General features: G+C 42.7%; 1 protein-coding gene across 4 annotated transcripts in view; it reads right to left on the bottom strand.

The window, feature by feature from the left end:
• MTDH (metadherin) overlaps positions 1 to 1,421 on the bottom strand; it is a 39,608-nt gene extending 38,187 nt beyond the window's left edge. Inside the window, exon 1 of one of the 4 annotated variants that reach the window (XM_074885073.1) lies at positions 724 to 1,421. In XM_074885073.1, coding sequence (XP_074741174.1) covers positions 724 to 1,128 — 405 coding nt within the window. In that variant the 5' untranslated portion in view covers positions 1,129 to 1,421. The remainder of the gene's footprint in view (positions 1 to 723) is intronic. The other 3 variants (XM_074885066.1, XM_074885047.1, XM_074885056.1) reach the window with 3 other exon arrangements.
• Positions 1,422 to 20,613: the final 19,192 nt, after the last annotated feature.

Raw genomic sequence — 20,613 nt, 5'->3', positions numbered from 1 at the left:
AGCCTTACTCAAGTTTGAATCATCACAGCATTTATGGGGCTTACAATGCTGCTTCCAACAGTCTATACCTGCCTGGACTGCAACCCATGGCTTGAAATTTTAAGTCTCAACTACTGCTTCCTAACCCTGCAAGCATTCAAATAATAAAAAAATAACGCTTTCCTGTAATTCTTGCTTCCATTAAAAAGCTTCTAAAAAGAAACGAGCGTTTTCCTCATCACTCAGGACTACTAAACGTGTAATTTCCGTGTGTGCGCGCTGCTCCTCCAGGTTTTCAAAGCAACCGACTAACCCAGACGACACGAGACAGCTCCAGAGCAGACAGTCAGGACGCCCGCGTCCCTGCCACAGGCAAGTATCACCCAGGTGAATCGCACGGCGGCCCGGGGGGAGCTCTATGGCCCCCGAGCCTTGCGGCCGGTCCTCCCCCTTCTCACCGGTGCCTATCTGACCGGCAGCCGTTTCACCGAGCGGGGGGCACCGGGGACAAGCAGCCGCGCTCGGGGCCGCTGGCCAGACGCGACCTGCCCCCCCGCACCTTCCCGCAGGGGACTCGCCGCGCCCGGCCGGGTGCCACTGCAAACCCCGCCGCCGTCCCCGTCGAGAGGCTGTCAAGGAGCCTTTCATCCCCCCTCCCCCGCCCGGGCCCAGCCGCCTCCGCCGCCCCACCGTGTCCTCACCCCTTCCCCTCCCGAGCGGCGCGGCCCTCGCAGCCCCTCTCACCCGCGCCGTTTTCTCCGGCAGCTTCTTCTTGTTTCGTTTCTTCTGCTCGTCGCCTTTCAGGTGCAGCTGCCCAGGGCCCGGGCCCGCCGCCTTGCCCTGGCCCCCGCCGGCTGTCAGGCCCGCGCCGGCCGCCTCGTCGCCCTTCCTCTCCGCCGCGCCCCGCGTTGGCTTCTTACGGAGGCCGCCTCCGCAGACCACGGCCAGCAGCAGCCCCAGCAGCCCCAGCCCCAGCGCGGCCGGGACCACCAGGGCGAGCCAGGTGGGCAGGCCCTGCGGGTCGAGGCCCAGCTCGAGGCCCAGCTCGGCGCGCAGCAGGCCCAGGCCGCCCGACAGGACGTCCCGCACCCGGGCCGCCGCCTCCTCGGCCTGCTGGGCCGCCGCCTCCTGCCAGCTCCCCGCAGCCATCGCGGCCCCCTGCCCCGCAGAGGCCCAGACCGGGCGGGGCGGCGAGGGAGCGCTCAGGCCGAGCGCATCGCGGCCTCAGGAGAGCCGCGCTCGCCTGACCGAGCCGGAACCGCCGGGGGTGGGGGGGGGGGGGGGTGAGGGGAGGACGGGACACGAGCGGAGCCTCGGCGGGACGCAGCCGCCTCAGCCCCGGAGGCGCCCGGGTCTCCTCCTCTTCCTCCCCGCCCTCCGCCTCACGCGCAAACGTCACCGCCCCGCCGAGCGCCCGCCGCTGCCGCAGCGCGCCGCCGCCATCACCGCCGCGCGCTGGGCGGAGCTCTCCCGCCTCCTCAGCGGCCGCCTGGCGTTCGCGTCCTCCTCCTCCTCCTCCTCCGCCCCGCCCTGCCCAGGGCGGTGCCGGCCGCAGGGAAGGCGAGGGGCGGTGCGGGGAGCAACCTCGACGTGGCAGCCAGCGAGAGGGGCGGGGGCCGGGGGGGCCGAGGGGCGGCTTGGCGCCGCCTCTGCGGCCGGGGCGGGAGACCCCGCGGCTCCTCGCACCATGGTGGGGCGGGCGGGCGGCTGCGCCCGGGGACGGCGGCCTGAGGAGCGGCCACTTGTCGGTCTCTCCCGCCGCTTCGGCGGGCCGCGCCTCTTCCCCTGTGGGCACCCCCCACAGAAACATGCCCGTGCTGCAGGACGTGCGGCGCTGCGCGGAGCGGGCCGCCCCCTCGTGTCCCAGCCCCGGCCGGGCCTTCCCAGACCCGCGGCAACGTGGGTGCATTTCCACGTATCGGTCGCCGGTCAGCTCTATTTTAGTTTGCGGTTGCCCCAAGGAGGTGGCGCGGCTCCGGTGCGGATGCGTTAACTGCCGGTTTGTGGGTGCTGTTACCCCCGGTGTAAGTCCAGGATCAGCCCTGGGGCCATGCCAGAGGCCTCTGGGACTTGCAGGTGGAGGCGCCTTCCTGTCAGGCCTCAGAGGCCGGGATCAGGGCCCCGCAGAGGCCATCTCTCCTGCAGAGAAGGCCTTTCAAAATGTTGCGACAACAAGAAAGTGTGCTTTTAGTTCTTTCTAAAAATACTAGGCAGTATAACAACATAGATATTTTTAACGAGCCATGTTTTCTGAGATCTTAACTCCCACAAACTGGCTTTAATGCATCAAATTAACTTTGTGAAAAATACAGCTGTGTATATAACAGTGGGAATTGTTTTGTCATTAGGAACTCCAAAACTGCATTTCCCCACAATAAGCCCTAAAATTTTGATCCCAAATATACATAATAATTTTTCGGAAATCAGTCTCATGGCATCCAGAGTTTCTGCAGAATTTGAACTGTCAGAACCTCAGAGCTGGCAATGTCGAGTGACTTTACACTGACTATAGTCTTCTGCAGTGGTGTGTTGCTGGAAATCCCATTCTTTCAATTTGCAATTCTACTTACAAAAAATGTACCCCTCTCATAGCCTGATAGAAAAATATCTGGGTTCAGTGCATTGAAATCTGCATGGGACACTTGAAATTTAAATTGTAGTAAAATAAAATTTGTCTAAACAGCACAGTGGTAGCTTACATGGCCTTCATATGCGCATAACTTTGTTTTGTAAAGTCAATATATCACATACAAGTATTTTTATGTTTTTACTGCTTTCAAAGTTTTTTAGTAAAGTACTCACAAATTGCTTCTAAGTCCAAATTGTTTTTTATGATGCCAACAGGCAGTCAAATCCTGCTTTTCTAATTGACTTCAGTTGGAACAAAGGATATTGCTGGAAGTAGTGGTAGCAACATCTCAGGCAGAGCATTTTACTGGTAGACATTTATATGCTTTTAGAGGATTTTTTTTTTTTTAATTCAAAGTCATAATACTTTCTTTTTTTTTTAAGCGTTTTGTGCTTTAGCATAGACCATACACATTTATTGGAAAATATTAAGTATCATTGTACTGGTTGTTGCACAATTCAGCCACCCTAACATGCCAAATAAATTATTCTGTAAGTAGTTTCTTTGTTTAAGATATTGCCCTATATAGATAGAGGTGATGGAACAGTGGTCACATTGTTTCGGTTCTAAATACATTAGCTGAAAAAATATGCCTAACGCATTTGAAAGCATGATTCAGCTACAGTGGATGTTGTGGGGTTTTTTGTTTGGTTGTTTTTTTTTTTTTTTTTTTTTCTTTAAACCGAGGCCATAGAACAGTAGATATTGTTCATTTTAAAGAAAACATGAGGAACTTGGTGGGGTTGAATTCCACAATACAAGTGATTGAGTTTAAGACCCGTTGAAGCTTTCTAAATGCAGCACCGTGGCACCACCGAGTGGCAGTGTCGTGAATAGCCGAGCAGCCGTAGGAAACAGATTTATGTGGAAAAAAAAAAAAAAAAGATCCTCTCTTGAAAGTAGCCACTTTCGGTTTGATTTGGCTGGTGAAGCAAATTAAGCTGAACGTACTAAATATCTTTTTATTCCGAACTAATGAGATATAGCCATAAATCGAGATACAATTTGTACCAAATTGAAATATTTTGAAGAAAGTTTGTGTGACTCTTTAAAAATGGTGGGAACAAACATGCTACTCTGACAGTACTCATCAAACGAAGCAAATGTTCTATTTCATACTAACTTAGTCTAGTATTAAGCTTCAAAGGTCTTAATAGATTTGATCACAGCTACCCCAAGGACTCTTTCTGACAGTCCTGAATATAAAACATCTTTCTTACGTCATTGTCCTAAGGATCACAGCAGAAAGCTGAAAGACACATTCCAAAAGAGAAAATAATGACAACACCACCAAAAGGAAGGAAGACAAAGCTTATTTTTTTTTTTTTTAATGTAATCTCTCCCTGCAAACTTTCCTTATTTTACCACAGCTGCTCTTAGATATACCCTATATAATAGCTTTCCACAACCATATATAAAACTCAGCACCTGCCATTTGACATGACATGAGGAAAAAGTAACTATTGCTTCATAGATCTCAAAATACCTGTTCCATGCGTTTGTTATGGTTGTCTCAAACAGTATTGAAGCCATATGTCTTGTAGCTCTAGATACTCTTTAGACTGGAAGTCAGATGGATAGAGCAGAAGCAAATTAAGCCTCTCAGCATTTAGATCAGAATCTCAACAAAACATATTCAAGGTTTCTCGTGTGTCAGGAAGTTGAAAAAATCTTGAATAGGCAATTATGCTATCTCACGTAGATCATGACTGCAGATTGCTTTAAGGTGAACTCAGTACATAATTCATTAAAAGTACTAAGACAGATACTCTTTATGTATCTCTTTACTCCCTCCTGAAGGAGGGAACAACAACAAAAAATCCCTGACCCAACAATCAACATCCTTGGCAATGTTAACAAATACCCAGGAAAGGGATGAGTAGTTTGCAGACAGAGTTTTCCTTGAGAAATTACTCATCTGGGTCATGGCTGGGTGGCTTGGGCTAAGACTCAGCCCAGGCTAAGGACTGAGCTTAGAATTAAGGATTGGGTCAGGAGCAGGAGAGCCATCACATCTAGAGATACACTTGGAGTGGAGCTACCAAGGGTGACCAAAGAGGGATAGGACATGAAAAGAGTTCTTCCCTGAGACATTTTTCATCCAGGCCTTGGCTGGGCGTGTTGGTGGAGGCTCAGCTGATGTCTGGAGTTAGGGTTAGTGTTATTGTTACCTACATGGTTGGGAGAGAGATAAAGCCTAGACCTATAGTTGGTGTAGGGCAGAAAAGGAGCAACCAGAGTAAGGGGTAGGCTGCAAAAGTAATTGTACCCTGAGATCTTTTTAACCTGGGTGTTAGCTCAGGGTCTGGAGCTAAGGCTCAACCCATACTTTGCATTCAAACTAAGTTAGAGTTTTAACAAGGCAGAGCCTAGAGCTCCACTTTGAGTCAACTTGAGAAAGCATTGAAGAAGGAATTATTTTCTGATAACTTGATCATCGTGGCTATGACCTGGGGTCTTGGGCTAGTCTCTGTCGATACCAGGTGCTAGAGTTGATGCTGCAGTTAGACTTAGGGACAAGGAACAGACAAAGTTTGGATTCCCATTTAGAGTGGGGCAGAAAAGGGGTTGCAAAAAGAATTACCCTCTGAGAAGTTTCTCATCCGGTTGTTGGTTGGGAATTTTGGACTAAGTCTCGGCCCAAACCTACAGTTAGGGGTCCAGTTATGTTCGGATTTTGAAGAAGAGAGAAAGCCTAGAGCTCCCTTTAGACTGGAATTGGAAAGGGATTGCCAAAGGAAGGAACAGGGGACAAAAATAATTGTCTGATAAGGACATGTTCACCTGGGCTATGGCTGGGGATATTGGGCTAGAGCTCACCTGACACCTAGGTTTGGGGTAACGGTTAGAAGAGACACAAAGAGTGGGAGCTCCAGTTTAGTGGTCTGGAAAGGGGCTGCCAAAGGAAAGAATGGAGTGTCAAAAGGATTCTGAGATCTTTTCTACCTGGGTCATGGCTGAGATCTTGTGCTGGGCTTCAGCTGACATGAGGACATATTTATCTGAATCATGGCTAGGGTATTTTAAATCTCATCCAACACATTTGGGGTATTGGGGGCTAAGTCTCCAACACATAAATTTGGGGTTGGGAGGGAGACAAAGCACAGAGCTCCATTTGGAGAGAGGCTCGAAGGGGGTTGGTGATGGAAGGTGTAGGTTGCAAAAAAACCTTGTTCATCTGGGTTATGTCTGGAGGACCTGGGCTAACACTCAGTGACTGCGTGTTCTCAGAGTAGAATGATTTCAGCAAGTCTTTGAACAATTTCAGTTTTTCTGATGCAGTGCTTCAGGAAGGTTTTCTTTCCCAATTAAGGGGAGAGGAAGAGGACAATTCAGTTAGATCAGTGATCCATGTCCCACTTTGACCTTGGAAGTCTACCTTATGTTTTTCCTGTTGACACAATCAGATTTTTGAGCTGACACAGAATCCTAAATCAAAATTCACTTTTAAGGAGTACAGTGTTGTTGAAAATATTTTTAAAATTTACATTATTTTTCATTATAGTTCACATTCTTGTGCTTAACCATATCAATTCAAGTATAGAAACATTCTGACAAAAATCATAAACTTAATTCCCTGTACGAAGGATCAGTCTGTTCTCATTAAACTATTAAGCACTGTTTATTTGACATAAATAGTGTTTAGTCATCAAAGCTAAATTGTTGTTATGGCTGATAGATCTCATGAGTGTCTTGGGAGGTGAAGAACACTTTGGCAGACTGTTCACGTTCAAATTTCTATCAACCCTAAGCACTGAGAAAAATAAATATGCAAGAATTTTCTACCCAGCTGAGAAAAAAATCCCTTTGAATTAACGGAGAGCAGACACCAAATTATACGCCTATTAGCTCATATCACTGGTTATACGAAAATGTTTTCTGTATTTTTTCAAGTGTATGTTAAATATCTCCTGTAATATGTCTTCTAACATTTATCTTTGGAGAGTTTTCATTGCTTTATTTTATAGGCAAGGCAGTTTTCCTAATACAGCATTTTAATCAAGAGGTGGTTGCTGTTCATACAGATGGCACCGAGTGAACTTGAAACCATGTGGTTCATTTATTAACAATACAATTACAGAATCCACGTGTGCAGGCTCATTTATGCATTTAGCCTTTTGCACTGCTCTCTACATTGCTGACTCTCCCATGCTGTCAGTACCTGAGCTAGCTAGTGGCAGAAGCAACAGGGACATCAGCATGTGTGTATTCAGGCTCTTTTAGTTGTTTCTATATGTTCTACTCTAAATGATGTTGTTACAGACTTGGACTGGTTTCTGTCATTCTGACCTAGAGGTAGGTGGGAATATTCCTAAATACCACAAGTTATCTGAAAACTCCAGGGAAATGACAGTTATGGAGGGAAATGTCTCCGTTTCATTGAGCTTTTGGTGCAGCACACCTGGGGCTCCCACAGGCAGACAAATCTGGGCCTGTTCTCTTGATAACTCATAGAGCAGGGTATTGTGAAGCCTTGGCTGTGAGGTCTACCACAGAGAAGACCTGTTCTAGGCAGCCATACTCTTGGAAACTCAGAAAACCCAAACCATTGCCTGAGCTAGCATATCATGGGTTTTCAGTCCATTTTTTAGTAGACAGAAAGCTGTATAGTCCCATGAGAGAAGAAAAAAAACCCCAACCAGTCAGGCATGAAAGTATGAATAATACATAGAACATATGTGAATTCAGTCTGCACCATCAATACTGGAGATGGAATTTCCTAACTTTTGGGTACTTGATTTGGCATTCTTAGTTATTGTTAATGTGAGAATTTACATACCAATTAGACTTTTTAGAAGATCAAATAAGAAAAAAAGTTTTTGTGATTTTAAAATCTACTTCAGACTGAAATTATTCCTATACAGAGTAAAAACCTGAGTCTTATTTAAAACTTGTTGAAATCTGACTCCCTGAAAGATCACACTGTCTATAGTATGTATGTCTATAGTGCTCATTAAAATAATCCCAGAGATTGTTTCAGTCCCTGGCCCTGGGGTGGCCCACACCAGCTCCTACTCATGCTGCTTAAGACTCTCCTATAGCTGATGGGCTGTGTCTGTACTGAATAGGTTGTGCCTCTGGGTTTCATTTGGGTGCCATGTGATGTTCCTATGACTCTAAGAGATAGCTACTATTTTTTTTTTAGTGTGTTTTTTTTTTTTTTTTATTTCGGTGAGGGCTGTGTTGCAGCTTGCCAGAGTGAGGTTTGTATAGAATGAAATTGAGGGGTGTATGCTTTACTGTACACCATAAGGATCTGTGACAATGTTTCAACACACGAAGACTCTGAGGTCAGACAAAGCCAAACCTTGTCAACAGTGCTTACAGTAAACTATCCTGAGCACTCTGCCTGAATTTTGGTTGGAAAGTTAGCCGGAGTGGTCCAAAACAAACCCAGGATGCAAAGTAATGGTTAAGGACTGTGAATGATCCAAGTAAGTGATTCAGATTTACTTTCTCCTCTTTTATTTACATAAATAGATTTATATAAAATGTTTAACTTAGGTACTGAAAAGAAGTGTTTGCTTTTGAAAATTTCCTCCTAGGCATTATGCAAGCTCAACCTGAAAGTCTAAAGTAGAGCTTGAAAGACCACCTAGATTTATAGGAAGTTTTGTGCATTAGCTACCAGACCAATGCTCTCTGGTAATCATGTAGTTGTTACTTAATCATTCCGTGTATGGTTTTGATCTAAACCAGAGCACTACTATGCAAAACTTTCACATTTAGAATTACTGAGTAACTTAGGTTGGAGTGACCCATCTATTCCCATCCCGTGCACAAAGCAGGGCTAACTTTGAAGTTTGATCAGGGTGCTCAGCCTTGTAGAGTCAGGTTTTTTAAAGTCTCCAAGAATGGAGATTTTTCAGGTTCTCTAGTTTCAAGTTTCAGTGCTTGTCCACACTCTTGTTGTGAAAAATACTATTTTTATATCCAACTGGAATTTCCTGTGATGTGGCTTGTAGCCGTTGCCTCTTGTCTTTTTGGTGTACACATCTGAGAAGAGTCTCGGCCTGTTTTCTCTTTAACTCTTCTTTAGTCAGCTGAAGACAACAATTAATTTCCGCTTAGCCTTCTCTTCACCAGGCTATCAAAACCAACTCTCCTTCTATGTCATATGCTCCAGCCTTCTAAGTATTGAAAAAATACTGAGAAAACAGTGAAGTTTACACTGAGAAAATACATTACAGAGCCTGAAAATCAGTATCTAAATAGAAAGAAAGCTGGGAAGTAAACATATTTTGGACTGAAAGCTAAACCAGAACAATGAGGACAATGGCAAAAATTCATTTCTGAAAAGGCAGAAACAATTTTGGTAAATCAAAATGTGAACCATGTCTTTTTTCCTGTTTCATTTAGAGTTATTTCTTTTGCTTAGTCTTTTTTCTCTTTTAACTCAGGCTATTTTTAAAATGAAAAAATGATCTTTTGAAACAAAAGTTTGTCTTTTAAAGCTTTTGGCATTTCTGAACAGAAATACTTTATTGCAGAGATGTTAAACTATTTCAACCTATATGGATTTTCCACCCTGTCTTCTAGCTAAAACTGCTAGTCAGCAGTTTGACTCAAATTCATGAACACTTCCCTTTAGTTCCATTTTACCTTATTTTTTGACTTTAAGAAGCATTTTATAACTTCCAAAAGGGGAAGAGGCCTAAATGTTTCATTAAAAAAATGAAGACCTAAAAAGTCACAGGTGTTTAATTCCACATATTTTTCAAAGCATGTTCATGATCATGAACCAGTATGATGCAAACACTGCAAACTACACACCGTATTTCCTGAGCAGCAACCCAGCTTTCTACCTGCTGCTGTGCTGTCTCTGTTCTATCAGCACATCTTACTGGCCTATGGCCTTTGACTTTAAGAAAATTCTGCATGTCCCCTGTCTTTTTTCCATTTTATTTGTAAAGTCTCTTTGAATTAAAAAAAAAAAAAAAAAAAAAGAAAAGCAGTCTTCTAACCTTCTAACCTAAGGACTAACTTTTATGATACTTAGGTTTATTATGTGTCGTTAATTGGAGACTATTCAACAATTGCTGCTCCATTTTTACTGTGTCTAAAATAGACATTCTATTTCCTGCATTAAAATCATACTCTCAAATCCTCTCATGAAGTGTGGGATATTCTTTGGGGAATTATACTGAACAATAATAAGAAAATACTCTCAGGATATCAGCAGTCCATCTGCATTAGGGAAGAAATAACATACTTAAAAATCTTTACAAGAGAATGGACTCCTATTAAATCCAGGTGATACAATTATGCAGATGCAAAAGTGCCTCCAATGGTTACATGCAATTCCTAATGCTGATGTCTGGATTATCTTTTAGAGTATTTCTATTTATGGTGTCCATTTTTCCCAAAGTGCTCTGGGATAAATCATAGAATCATGGAATAGTTTGGGTTGGAAAGGACCCCGCCATGGGCAGGGACACCTTCCACGAGACCAGGTTGCTCAAAGCCCTGTCCAACCTGGCCTTGAACACTGCCAGGGAGGGGGCAGCCACAGCTTCTCTGGGCAACCTGTTCCAGTGCCTCACCACCCTCACAGTGAAGAATTTCCTGCTAATATCTAATCTAAATCAACCTTCTTTCAGTTTAAAACCATGACCCCTCATCCTGTCACTACACTCCCTGACAAAGAGTCCCTCCCCATCTTTCCTGTAGCCCCCTTTAAGTACTGGAAGGCCTCTATAAGGTCTCCCTGGAGCCTTCTCTTCTCCAGGCTGAACAACCCCAACACTCTCAGCCTGTCCTCATAGGGGAGGTGCTCCAGTCCCCTGATCATCCTTGTGGCCTCCTCTGGACCTGCTCAAGCAGGTCCATGTCTTTCTAATGCTGGGGACACCAGAGCTTGGTGCAGTACTCCAGATGGGGTCTCACAAGAGCAGAGTAGAGGGGGAGAATCACCTCCCACAACCTGCTGGCCACAGTGCTCTTGATGCAGCCCAGGATGTGGTTGGCTTTGTGGGCTGCGAGTGCACATTGCTGGCTCATAGTCAGTTTTCCATCCACTGATACCCCCAAGTCCTTCTCTGCAGGGCTGATCTCAACCCACTTGCTGCCCAGCCTGTATTTGTGCATGGGATTGCCCTGACCCATGTGCAGGACCTTGCACTTGGCCTTGTTGAACTTCATGAGGTTTGCACAGGCCCACCTCTTGAGCCTGTCAGGGTCCCTCTGGATGGCACATCCCTTCCCTCCAGCGTGTTGACTGCACCACACAGTTTATTGTCATCGACAAACTTGCTGAGGGTGCACTCAATCCCACTGTCCATGTTGCCAACAAAGATGTTAAACAGCGCCGGTCCCAAGACTGACCCCTGAGGAATGCCACTCGTCACTGCTCTCCACTTGGACATCGAGCCCTTGACTGCAACTCTTTGAGTGTGAGCATCCAGCCAATTCCTTTTCCACTGAGTGGTCCATCCATCAAATCCATGTGTCTCCAATTTAGAGACAAGGATGTTGTGTGGGATGGTGTCAAATGCTTTGCACAAGTCCAGGTAGATGACGACAGTTGCTCTTCCCTCGTCCACCAAAGCTGTAACCCAATTGTAGAAGGCCACCAAATTCGTCAGGCACCATTCACCCTTAGTGAAGCCATGTTGGCTGTCACCAATCATCTCCTCATTTTCTTTCTGAAATACTTCACTTCTTGCAGTAGCATTGAAACAGTAGTGAAGAGAGGAGATTTTTAAAAGGATCAATAGATGTTTCATATATTCACAGGGCACAAATGACGTACTATGTGCTCCAGAGTGGACGTTAGGTGTTTTTCCCTTCCTGTTGGCCCTGTTTCTTTTACTGCCATTTCTGCAACCTCATCCATTTGTCCTCTGACTTATCTTCCTCCTAGTCCTTCCTGTTCTCCTGGATCTTGCCATGTTTTTCATTCCAGATTTATGCCTGCACTCTTGCCCTTTCCTAATTCCATAGTCCCTGAACTAATTTTCTGATTTTTTTTTAGTCATTAAGCATATGCAACTGTAATATATAACATAACTGAACAAGAAACAAGAACTAAAATATAATATAGTTGAAAAGGTTGCTAGCCTTTACTCCAGTTACTCCATGTGTATGTTACATCTTGCTTTTATCCTGTCTGTGTTATCGTGCAAAGTGTTCAGGGCAAGACAATACCTTTTTTGAGGCATCATTATAATTTTTTTTTGTGGGTTTGGGTACACTGGCGTCCCCTTCATGATGTGCCTTGGGGCACCTCTACAACATTGCTTTTAGTTACTGCTGTAAGGACCGAAACGAATGGATCAGTCTGTCTGGGAAAAGTATGAAAGAGGCTCCATCTGCTATATGTGTTAGAGAAGAACAACACATCCTGAAATAAAGAGAATTTGACTTAGTGTACTCCATTTTTGGCTCTTCCTTAGAGATCTCGTATCTGTCTTGGCTGCTAGGGAGCACCTGGCACATTTCCAGCCTGGTTAAATTGTCTGTCAAGGCTGATAGCTACCCAAGCCTCCAAAAAATCACAGCAGAAATCAAATCAGCTTTTGGAACTGACTTTTCTTAAAGAAGAGGAGAACTAGAGAAATTTAGTTCTCAGGAAAGAGGAGAAGATGCTATGGTGCTGGAGAAGGGCAGATCAGGAGGATGAAGGGTAGTCAGAGACTTACAGTATCGGGAAATTGTCTGGGATGACTTAAAAAGATACCTTTCATCTGGTCCCCTGTGCTCCCATCATCAGCCATGGTAGCAACTGCTTGCAATATACTAGGGTACAAGGGAAAAGTGAGAACTGCATTAATAGTAATAATGACACTAAAAATGGCTTCTTTCCTTCTATTATCAGGATTCCTAATCAGTTATGTGACATTTTAACAAGAAGTCACTGACTAGGAACACTGGATGTGGTTGTTGAGATGCTGCAGTAAAGTGTTAGAAAACAGAATTTCCAAACTTCCACTCATTTAATCAATTTTCTCTGCTCTAAGACTGTCAGCAGCTTTATCCAGCACTGAAAAAATGATGCAGATCACCTAGAAAGCTTTGCACTGTGGCGCCAAGTAGAAAAACCAGGCGAGCAGCATCTGGAGAAAAATGCCCAGACCAAAGTGTTGGACAAGCATAGTTCTCCATGCCTTCCTTGCACTGATCCACTCAGTCAGAAGCCACCAAAAAGAATAGCAGGACTTCACAATACTTCCTGCTTTCTGAGGAGCATGCCAATCATGCTTGTACTTTTACTCAGTATTAACAATTCTGACAGTGTTGAAAACATGTAGTCTTTTTGGTTCAGCTTGTCTTTAGATAAAATTCATGTTAGACTTGCACATTTTGAACATTAGGTGTTGCTGAACACTCCTTGCAGGTGCAGAAGTAAAAAAGAAACAAAGAATGGGCTATGATTTAACTGCTTAAATGATCCTTGGATAGTCCAAGTTCTTCACCTACTTATTATTTATATTGTGCAGCGAGTTCACTTGAGGAACCCACTGCAATGTGTAGTGTACAAACAGAACAAAAAGACAGTTCCTGTCCCTGAGAACTTCCTTTCTTTATGATGAATATTGGTAGGTATCTCCTATCCCTTCTACTTGGTTCAAAAGTATTTATTGAACATACAATCCTTGGTCATGTTATCCTTGCACAGCATGCAGAAAGCTTGAATCCTGTGCACGTGCAGTCAGTCCTCCACACAGGTACTCAGTGCCTTCTTCCAGAAATGTTTGCCATGCCCTTGTCCCTTTTGTGCCTCTCTCCCAATTTTAGCAGTTCTGCAGCTTTGGGAATTTGTCCTTATGATAACAAGTGGGAGGAGTTTAAAACAAAGATGAACTACCCAGAGACCAGGGAACTGAAATGCTTCTTAATGGAGAGGTGTAAAGACTTGCCAAGACCATGAAATCATGTCAAGAAGAAAAGTGTCACAAATGATCCCCCTGAGCTCAGTATGGGGCTTTGTGTTGACATGTGCTTGTGAATTGAAGCTCAGACATCCAGAAACTGGGCTACAGAGAGGCAGCAGCAAGTTCCAAGTGAGTCTCAAAAGACTTTTTTTAGCTCTGTCTCAATGTTGCCAGCTAAGAGGGGGAGGGAGAAATTTTGTGCATGGGGACTAAAAACACATCGCCCCACATTTGAACTGTATTTACATGATTTAGATTCTGTCTTCCTGACACCAGCCCAGGAGAGTGAAATAATTTTTTGATACTAAAAAAAAGAATATTTTCAAGATGTCATTTTTTTTTCTTTCTGATTTTTTTCCTCTTAATACTAATTAGCTGCAGCACATAAGACAGAGCTGCTGTTGCAGAGCACAGCTTTTTCTGGGCACTAGGCAGCAATACCACAGCAATACCACACTCTCTTTGCACTCACATGAACTCAAGACAGGAACAGACAGGAGTGGACTGAGAAAGATGAAAGAAAATAGCTTAGAATTTAGAGGAGGTTGAAAAAACTGCTTTTGACCGCTCAGGAAAGGTTTGGTGCCTGGGAACCTTTGCCACCAGAGAGCAATGGAAGCCTTTAAGTACACACATCACCCACTTAGTTTAAAAGACTTCCTTGTCTGTCACTGAATAACATGGGTTGTTCTTTCATATTTATTCTAAATCCAGACTAAAGACACTAAAGATCTGTTGTGGAAGCTTTAGTAAGACAGTCTTAAAATTTTACTCCAGATACACATGAAGTATTTTAAATATTTGAATCCTTTTCCTTTATTTTTTTTTGCTAGTTAGCAAAACACACAATTTTACAGGACGTTAGAGATTTTATATGCAGTTTTTCAGGCAGCAGTGAGTCAGTGCCCATTCTAAACCTACTCATCAGTAATGTTATACACATGGCTAAGTTTCTTCTAGTCTCATATGTATTTTATATTTCCTCTTGCTCTCATGGAAATGGGCATTTTCACTACAGTCTTCAGTGGATAGGGGCAAGGCTTCTGCTTGTCTCTGTGTTACTTCCTCCCCGTGCTCCTCAGTTGCATGAGAAAATGGCATCCTGTTTATTGCTGAAGTCACAAAATAACTTTTATACTAACCATGATTATGAAAATCCAAAAATAATGGCTTACTAACTCTAGAGTGCCCCTGAGACCAATGTGGTCTTCAAAAATTATGAATAAACTGGTGGGGAATTCTTGAGATTAGGTTTCTCAACAAAATTATTGTATGGCCAGGGCCACAGTGGGATCTTCATGTGACCTGGTGCAAGAAATGCAGCAACTTCCAGGCAACTGTTGGGACTCACTGCCAGCTGCCCACAGCTCTGCCCACGCATCTTGGCCTCTCCAGGCTGTGGTTCTTGATGTGCTGACTCTCTGAACATGAGCTTATGCTTTTCAGCTCCCTTCATACCAGAATAAACGTGTAAATACCTGAGGTTCATTTTTAAAGCAGCATGCAAGAATGAGGGAGGTACCTCTACAGTAGGTTGAGGTGGTAGATCACTGTGTCTCCTCCTTTATACCTCCCTCCCACTCTGAAGAAAAGGCAACCTAAGACAAACGCATGCATACACACACATGCACAACCTTTCTGAGGAAAGTGATAAAACCAAGTAAAAACATACTGTCTTTGACAGGTGGTATGTTTATTGAAGTGAAAGACTTCAGCCGCCTATGTTCACAGCACATCTTGGCCAGCGAATAACAAGGTTTCCTTCACTACACTAGTAGTAAATGCAACATCAGAGCAGATCATTGAATGAAACAGGAGGAAAAGATAGTGTTTAATGACATCATTTGGGGATGTTTTCCTATAGCCCATGCCTCAGACATAGTCCACTGAGACATACGTCCCATATTGCTCAAAGAGTCTTGAAATAAATGATGACTGGGAATACTCAGTCTGACAGAGTTCTTAAGCCAGTAGTAATCTCTGATGCAAATAAATCTCAGCTCTAGTCCCACCCTATCTCCTTGACTGACCACTTTGCATTCCTCAGCTCGCGTCTCCATGCTTTCCTTACCCATACTGTTTCTTCTCTCCTAGCTCCTCATCTAGTCTTTCTTCCTCAGCTTCCCCATTCACAATGATTTCCAATCTCCTCCTTTAAATCTGTCATTTGATCTCAGCTTCTTGTTCTAGTGTCTTTTCCTAGACATTTCCCACCATTTCCACCATATCTAATCACTAATTAAACCTATCTCCCTTTCATACCTCCTTCCTACCAACCTATTTTTTCTCTCAGACTCCTCTAGATCTTCATCTCAATCCCATCTCAAACTGGATCCTAAGCTACCCACCCCAGCCTTTTTTTTCTTCTCAGTTATTCCCATCCCACTACTCTCAGCACCTTGGCAGCCCATTCCAGCTTTCCTCCCTCATGCTGCAGCTTCCACCCCACCCCACTTCATCTCACCCCACCCCACCCCACTCTATCCCACCCCACTCACACTTAATACAGCTGTCCTGACCAGCTCCCCTTTTCTCTGTTCCATACCACCAAGACCCAGTGTTGTTGACTGTTGAAAGTGCATCCTTGCTCTCAGATCACATGTCTGGACTCCATCAAGCAACGACAACAGCTCGAAGCCAGAAATGTGGGGAAAGTCATGTGCAACCTGAGGCTGAAGCCTGCTTGGGTGAATGGACTCTGGGAGAGTTTAAATCAAAACTGGGGTCGCTACTGAAAACATCTGTTATGCACAGGCTCCAGGGTCTATAACATGGCCAAACTGGTGAAATTTCATGAGGATAGCAAGAAGTTCATCTTTGATAAATAGGCCACCCAGCTTGCAAACAGGAAGTCCCTGTACCAAAGGATGAATATACTAAAGCTATTTAAAGAAAACCCTGCCAGCATTTTTTAACATGGTCAAAACAATGTGTTTTCTTTCTTAGCTGTGTTTTCAGAAACAGATGAAAGTTTTTGATTGAAGTTTTCTAGAAAATTATCTGGAGGCAAATATCCAGCACGGAAAATTCCCCACTGAGCAGTTCATGTGTGGCAAAATTTCATGCAGCAGATAACAGGGCTGTGGGTTGGTAAGTGATGGATAATTGTTATAATAATGCTAGCAGTCCAACCACAACACACTAATGTATTATCCAAATCAGGTGACATACTGCTGCTCACCAAAGAGTAGCAAAACCAGTGTGCAATTTCTTTTAGCTCAGAGGTGATTATAACATTTCACTCCATTCATTCACATCATGGAAATATGAATTTGAAGCCTAATGGAATACTTTCAAAAGCATTATGAAGCACGGCCAAATAACAGTGTTCTGTCAAAATCCCAAAGATATTTAATGTGAAAATCTATCTGTATGCAGCATATATGTGTGTAACAGTAGCCATCTATATCAATAATACTAATACAGAAACACTAGGTTTGATTCCCCTTTTAAAATGTTTTATCATCAAGATTAACTTAAATGCTTCACTTCTCATGTAAAATAAGAAGACTGAGAACCTTTTCTGTTTGGAAGTGCAGTATTGCTGTATTCTATGTTTGTTTCTGGCAAATAGTTGCAGAGTGGATAAAGGAAGATTGTTCTGTTGAAATGCTATGACTACAAAAAAATTTTTGGTGGGGTTTACAAGCTAAAATGGGAGCAGTGTGGGATACTGTACAGAAAAGTGAATTAGGACTCAGATCAAGTTTTCCATTAGGTTGCTCTGCAAATCATTTCTCTTCTGTGACTTATTTCTCCACTGGTAAACAGCATGTGAAGGTCTTTATTACGTTGCAGATTAAGTTTCAATTTCTCAGCTTCTTCTAGAATGCTATTAGTTCAATTTTCCTGTGTTTGGCCACCTAACCAAATAATGTCAGCTTCATCAGTGCTCAAAAATATCCTTCCAGCAGATGGCAGATATTGCTTATCCAATGTAATCCTGTCATCCAGATCAGTAGGGCCACTGTGGGACCCGGAACATCAATAAAATCAGGAGCTAAAACCTGAATAACCGATCCTCAAGATACACATTTCAAAAAGATGTTGGGTAGTATGATTACAGTTTGCCTTATTTCTTATGTATTTAGTTAGTACAGAATTCCTAGATATATGCTTCTCTTTTGTTATGCTTTCTTTACTAAAGTATTTTTGGAAAAATATTTAAGTGAAGTAATGATAAGTGATCTAGCTGTTTAAAAATAAGGGAAACTGTTCTTATTTGGGCATGTGTTTATGGTGTTTGAGTACTAATATTTCCTGTTACTGCATCACATGAATTGCCACTGATAATGTGAATTAATTAGTCAGAATTCTTTCAGACTTGAAGTCAATTTGGCATTTTGTAACAGGATCAACTCATACAAGTCTGGCCAATGTATAACAGATTTAAAGCCTCGATATACTTCACAGTAAATCTTGAAATCGGCTCTATTTTTTACTGCCATTCATCCCACTGTACTCATTAGTTCCCTGTAGCCTTTATATAAGTTCACAGAGTTTGAGAAGTTACAGTAAAGTTCACCTCATGGTGTAAGAAGCATAAAATACACTAGCTGATGGAGAGCTCTAATTTCACTACTATGTGCTTCATTCTATTATTATTTGTCTACTGCTTAAGAAAAATATTCCCACTGGGGAAAGACAAGGCAAAGGAAATAGTAGGAAATATCTTGATATTTGCAAACAGTCACAATTCAGTGACCTCTCTTGCAGACCCTGAATTATTTTCCAGATCTGAGCTGCGGTATGAAAGACCATCTTCTATATGAATTATATGAAGTTTTCTTTCCATACTGATTTTTCTTCTGCACTTTCTGAATCAAAGCTCCCAAGCTCCCACATGGGAGATGTTATAGGATCTAGGCTTTTATTCATTAGCTGTTCATCTGAGAAGACCAAAACTATTCTTCCTTGCTACCCTAAAAATGGTATGCAAAGGAAACTAATGAGTTTTTTAACTTTTTTTGCTTGGGAGTTGGGTTTCTTTTTTTCTAGCTGGCTGGGTTATTTTGATTGTATGGTACTCCAGAAGGGCATTTCTTTCCAGTGTTTTATTTTAGATTTTCTTCAGTCCTTTTTCTGATCTTTTCTTTAGTGAAACAGTCCTTAGAGAATGATCAGCTTGTGCCAGGACAGGGATCATTCCCTGGCAGCATCTTCACTCTTAATGGGAAATGCTACATAGCTGCTTAATATGGTTCTGTGAATATAAATCTAAATGGTCCATGAACCCCTAGAAATAAACAGGTCTTTAATATCTTTATTATGATAGCAAGTCTCTTGGAAAAACTAGATAATGCCAGATGACTCTTTATTGATATTATTACTATTATTTCTATTGATATTATTACTATGTGGGTAGGAGTTTACCCACACTTAATGTTGAAGCCATTACATTCAACAAAAGGTATCACAAAGAGATTGTGAGACCATTTTTCCATTGGTTATCCAGCATAAATTTGAGTGACACACCAACTATTTATGTTGAAGGCAGTTTAATCTGTGTAAGTTTCAGAATTTGTTTCTGAATTAAGGGAATTTCCTACGAGGTGTATGGCAAAGGTTAAGTATTGAAATTGTCCACTAGCAAGTCTTCTTGTCTCCTGCTTCGTAACTAACAGGGGTAAGTATGTCCAGGAGAAAATGTAACACTTTGCAAAGTCTAGCTTTCATGCCAGTGTGAAATACAGCATGAAGTGTTTAGTAGCACCTCCATCAGTATCTAACATTGGACTGTTAGACTTCAAACATGAATAAGAAGAATTTAGTATTTATAATTCAGAATTTAGTATTTCTAAATTATCTGTGCAGTCAGATGGGGGACCTAAGTGGCAGTGATTGCACTGTAGGTCTTCTTGCATGATACAATTTCTATCAAGAATAGGAAGCAAATGACACTTGGTCATAAATAGGTGTCTCAGGAGCATGTAGACTTATTTGCAAAATATTATCATTCATTCTTCTAAACATACTGTGCTGCTGTGTCATTGCCCTGATAAGGATCAGGAGATTTGCCTGGGTTTTAGTCTGGTTTGTTAAGAGCTAACCATTGTGTGCTCTTTCCCTTTCAGGTATCTGGAAGGAAAAAGACAAAAATGGGGAAAAAGATAAAGCTGACTGACTAAACGCTTCTGCTTATCTTTCCTTCTGCCCTGTTCATAGCTGTAGGTGCTGGGAGGCTGAAACATAAATCAAGTGAAACAACAATTCTCTCCTTAGATGTAATTTTTCTTTTTTCTTGAATCAAAACATATAAGCCAGATGTGACATAAATAGTGGTGTATCTAGCACATGTATCATTTCACCTCTATACACCTATACAGACCAAAACATGATGGAATATAGCAGGAAAAGAGCAGTAAGTAAGAGGAACTATTGAAGTGTAAATCTGGTTTATCACTGATGTCAGTTTCACTGTGGGATTATAATCAACATTACTTTACATAAAGTTATTTATACTATCTGATATATAAAATTAAGTTGGAATTTGGTCATGTCCTGGACAGTTTATTTAGGCATGGGATCTCCAAAGCACAAAGTTTCTATATCCCCACACTGCTGGAATTTAAAATACAGTATTTACCAGGTTGGGTGTACACGGAAGACAAGGAAAGATGGAGAAAGGACAGTCTGAGTCCTCTTATGACTCAACACATAGTATGAACAAGGCAATTTGAATCCAGTTGAGTGCTCACAGGAAGAATGCCACTCTTGTTAGAATGCCTGAGGGTGCAAAGAGGCAGACTCAACTTTCTCAGCCACGCTGCAAAGTACTTTGATGTCATAAACCCACATTCCCTTTCATTGGAAGCTCCCGTGGGAGATAGGTACCTCAAAACTTTAAAGGTCTATCTACCAACAACTTGGTTTCTCACGGTACTGAAGATAACAGCATTTTCTTAATAGGGCTGTGAGTTCACAGTACAGAAGGTTATTTAAAGACTATGGATACTTCTCATTCATCATGGCGTTTTTTTTTTTTATAAATCAAAACAGAACACTTGGAACCAAACTATGCAAATGAATTTGTACTACAACTGCTATAACTGAAACAAATGCTTAAATCAGTCCTAAATATAAATGCAGAGCATGAAAACAGATTTGTAAAACTTGTTGAGTTTCGCTGCA

This window comes from Strix uralensis, chromosome 1, assembly GCF_047716275.1.
Source record: "Strix uralensis isolate ZFMK-TIS-50842 chromosome 1, bStrUra1, whole genome shotgun sequence".
In the NCBI taxonomy this organism is placed as follows: domain Eukaryota; kingdom Metazoa; phylum Chordata; class Aves; order Strigiformes; family Strigidae; genus Strix; species Strix uralensis.
Note: the sequence above shows the minus strand (reverse complement) of the source record. Positions and strands in the feature narration are given on the sequence as shown.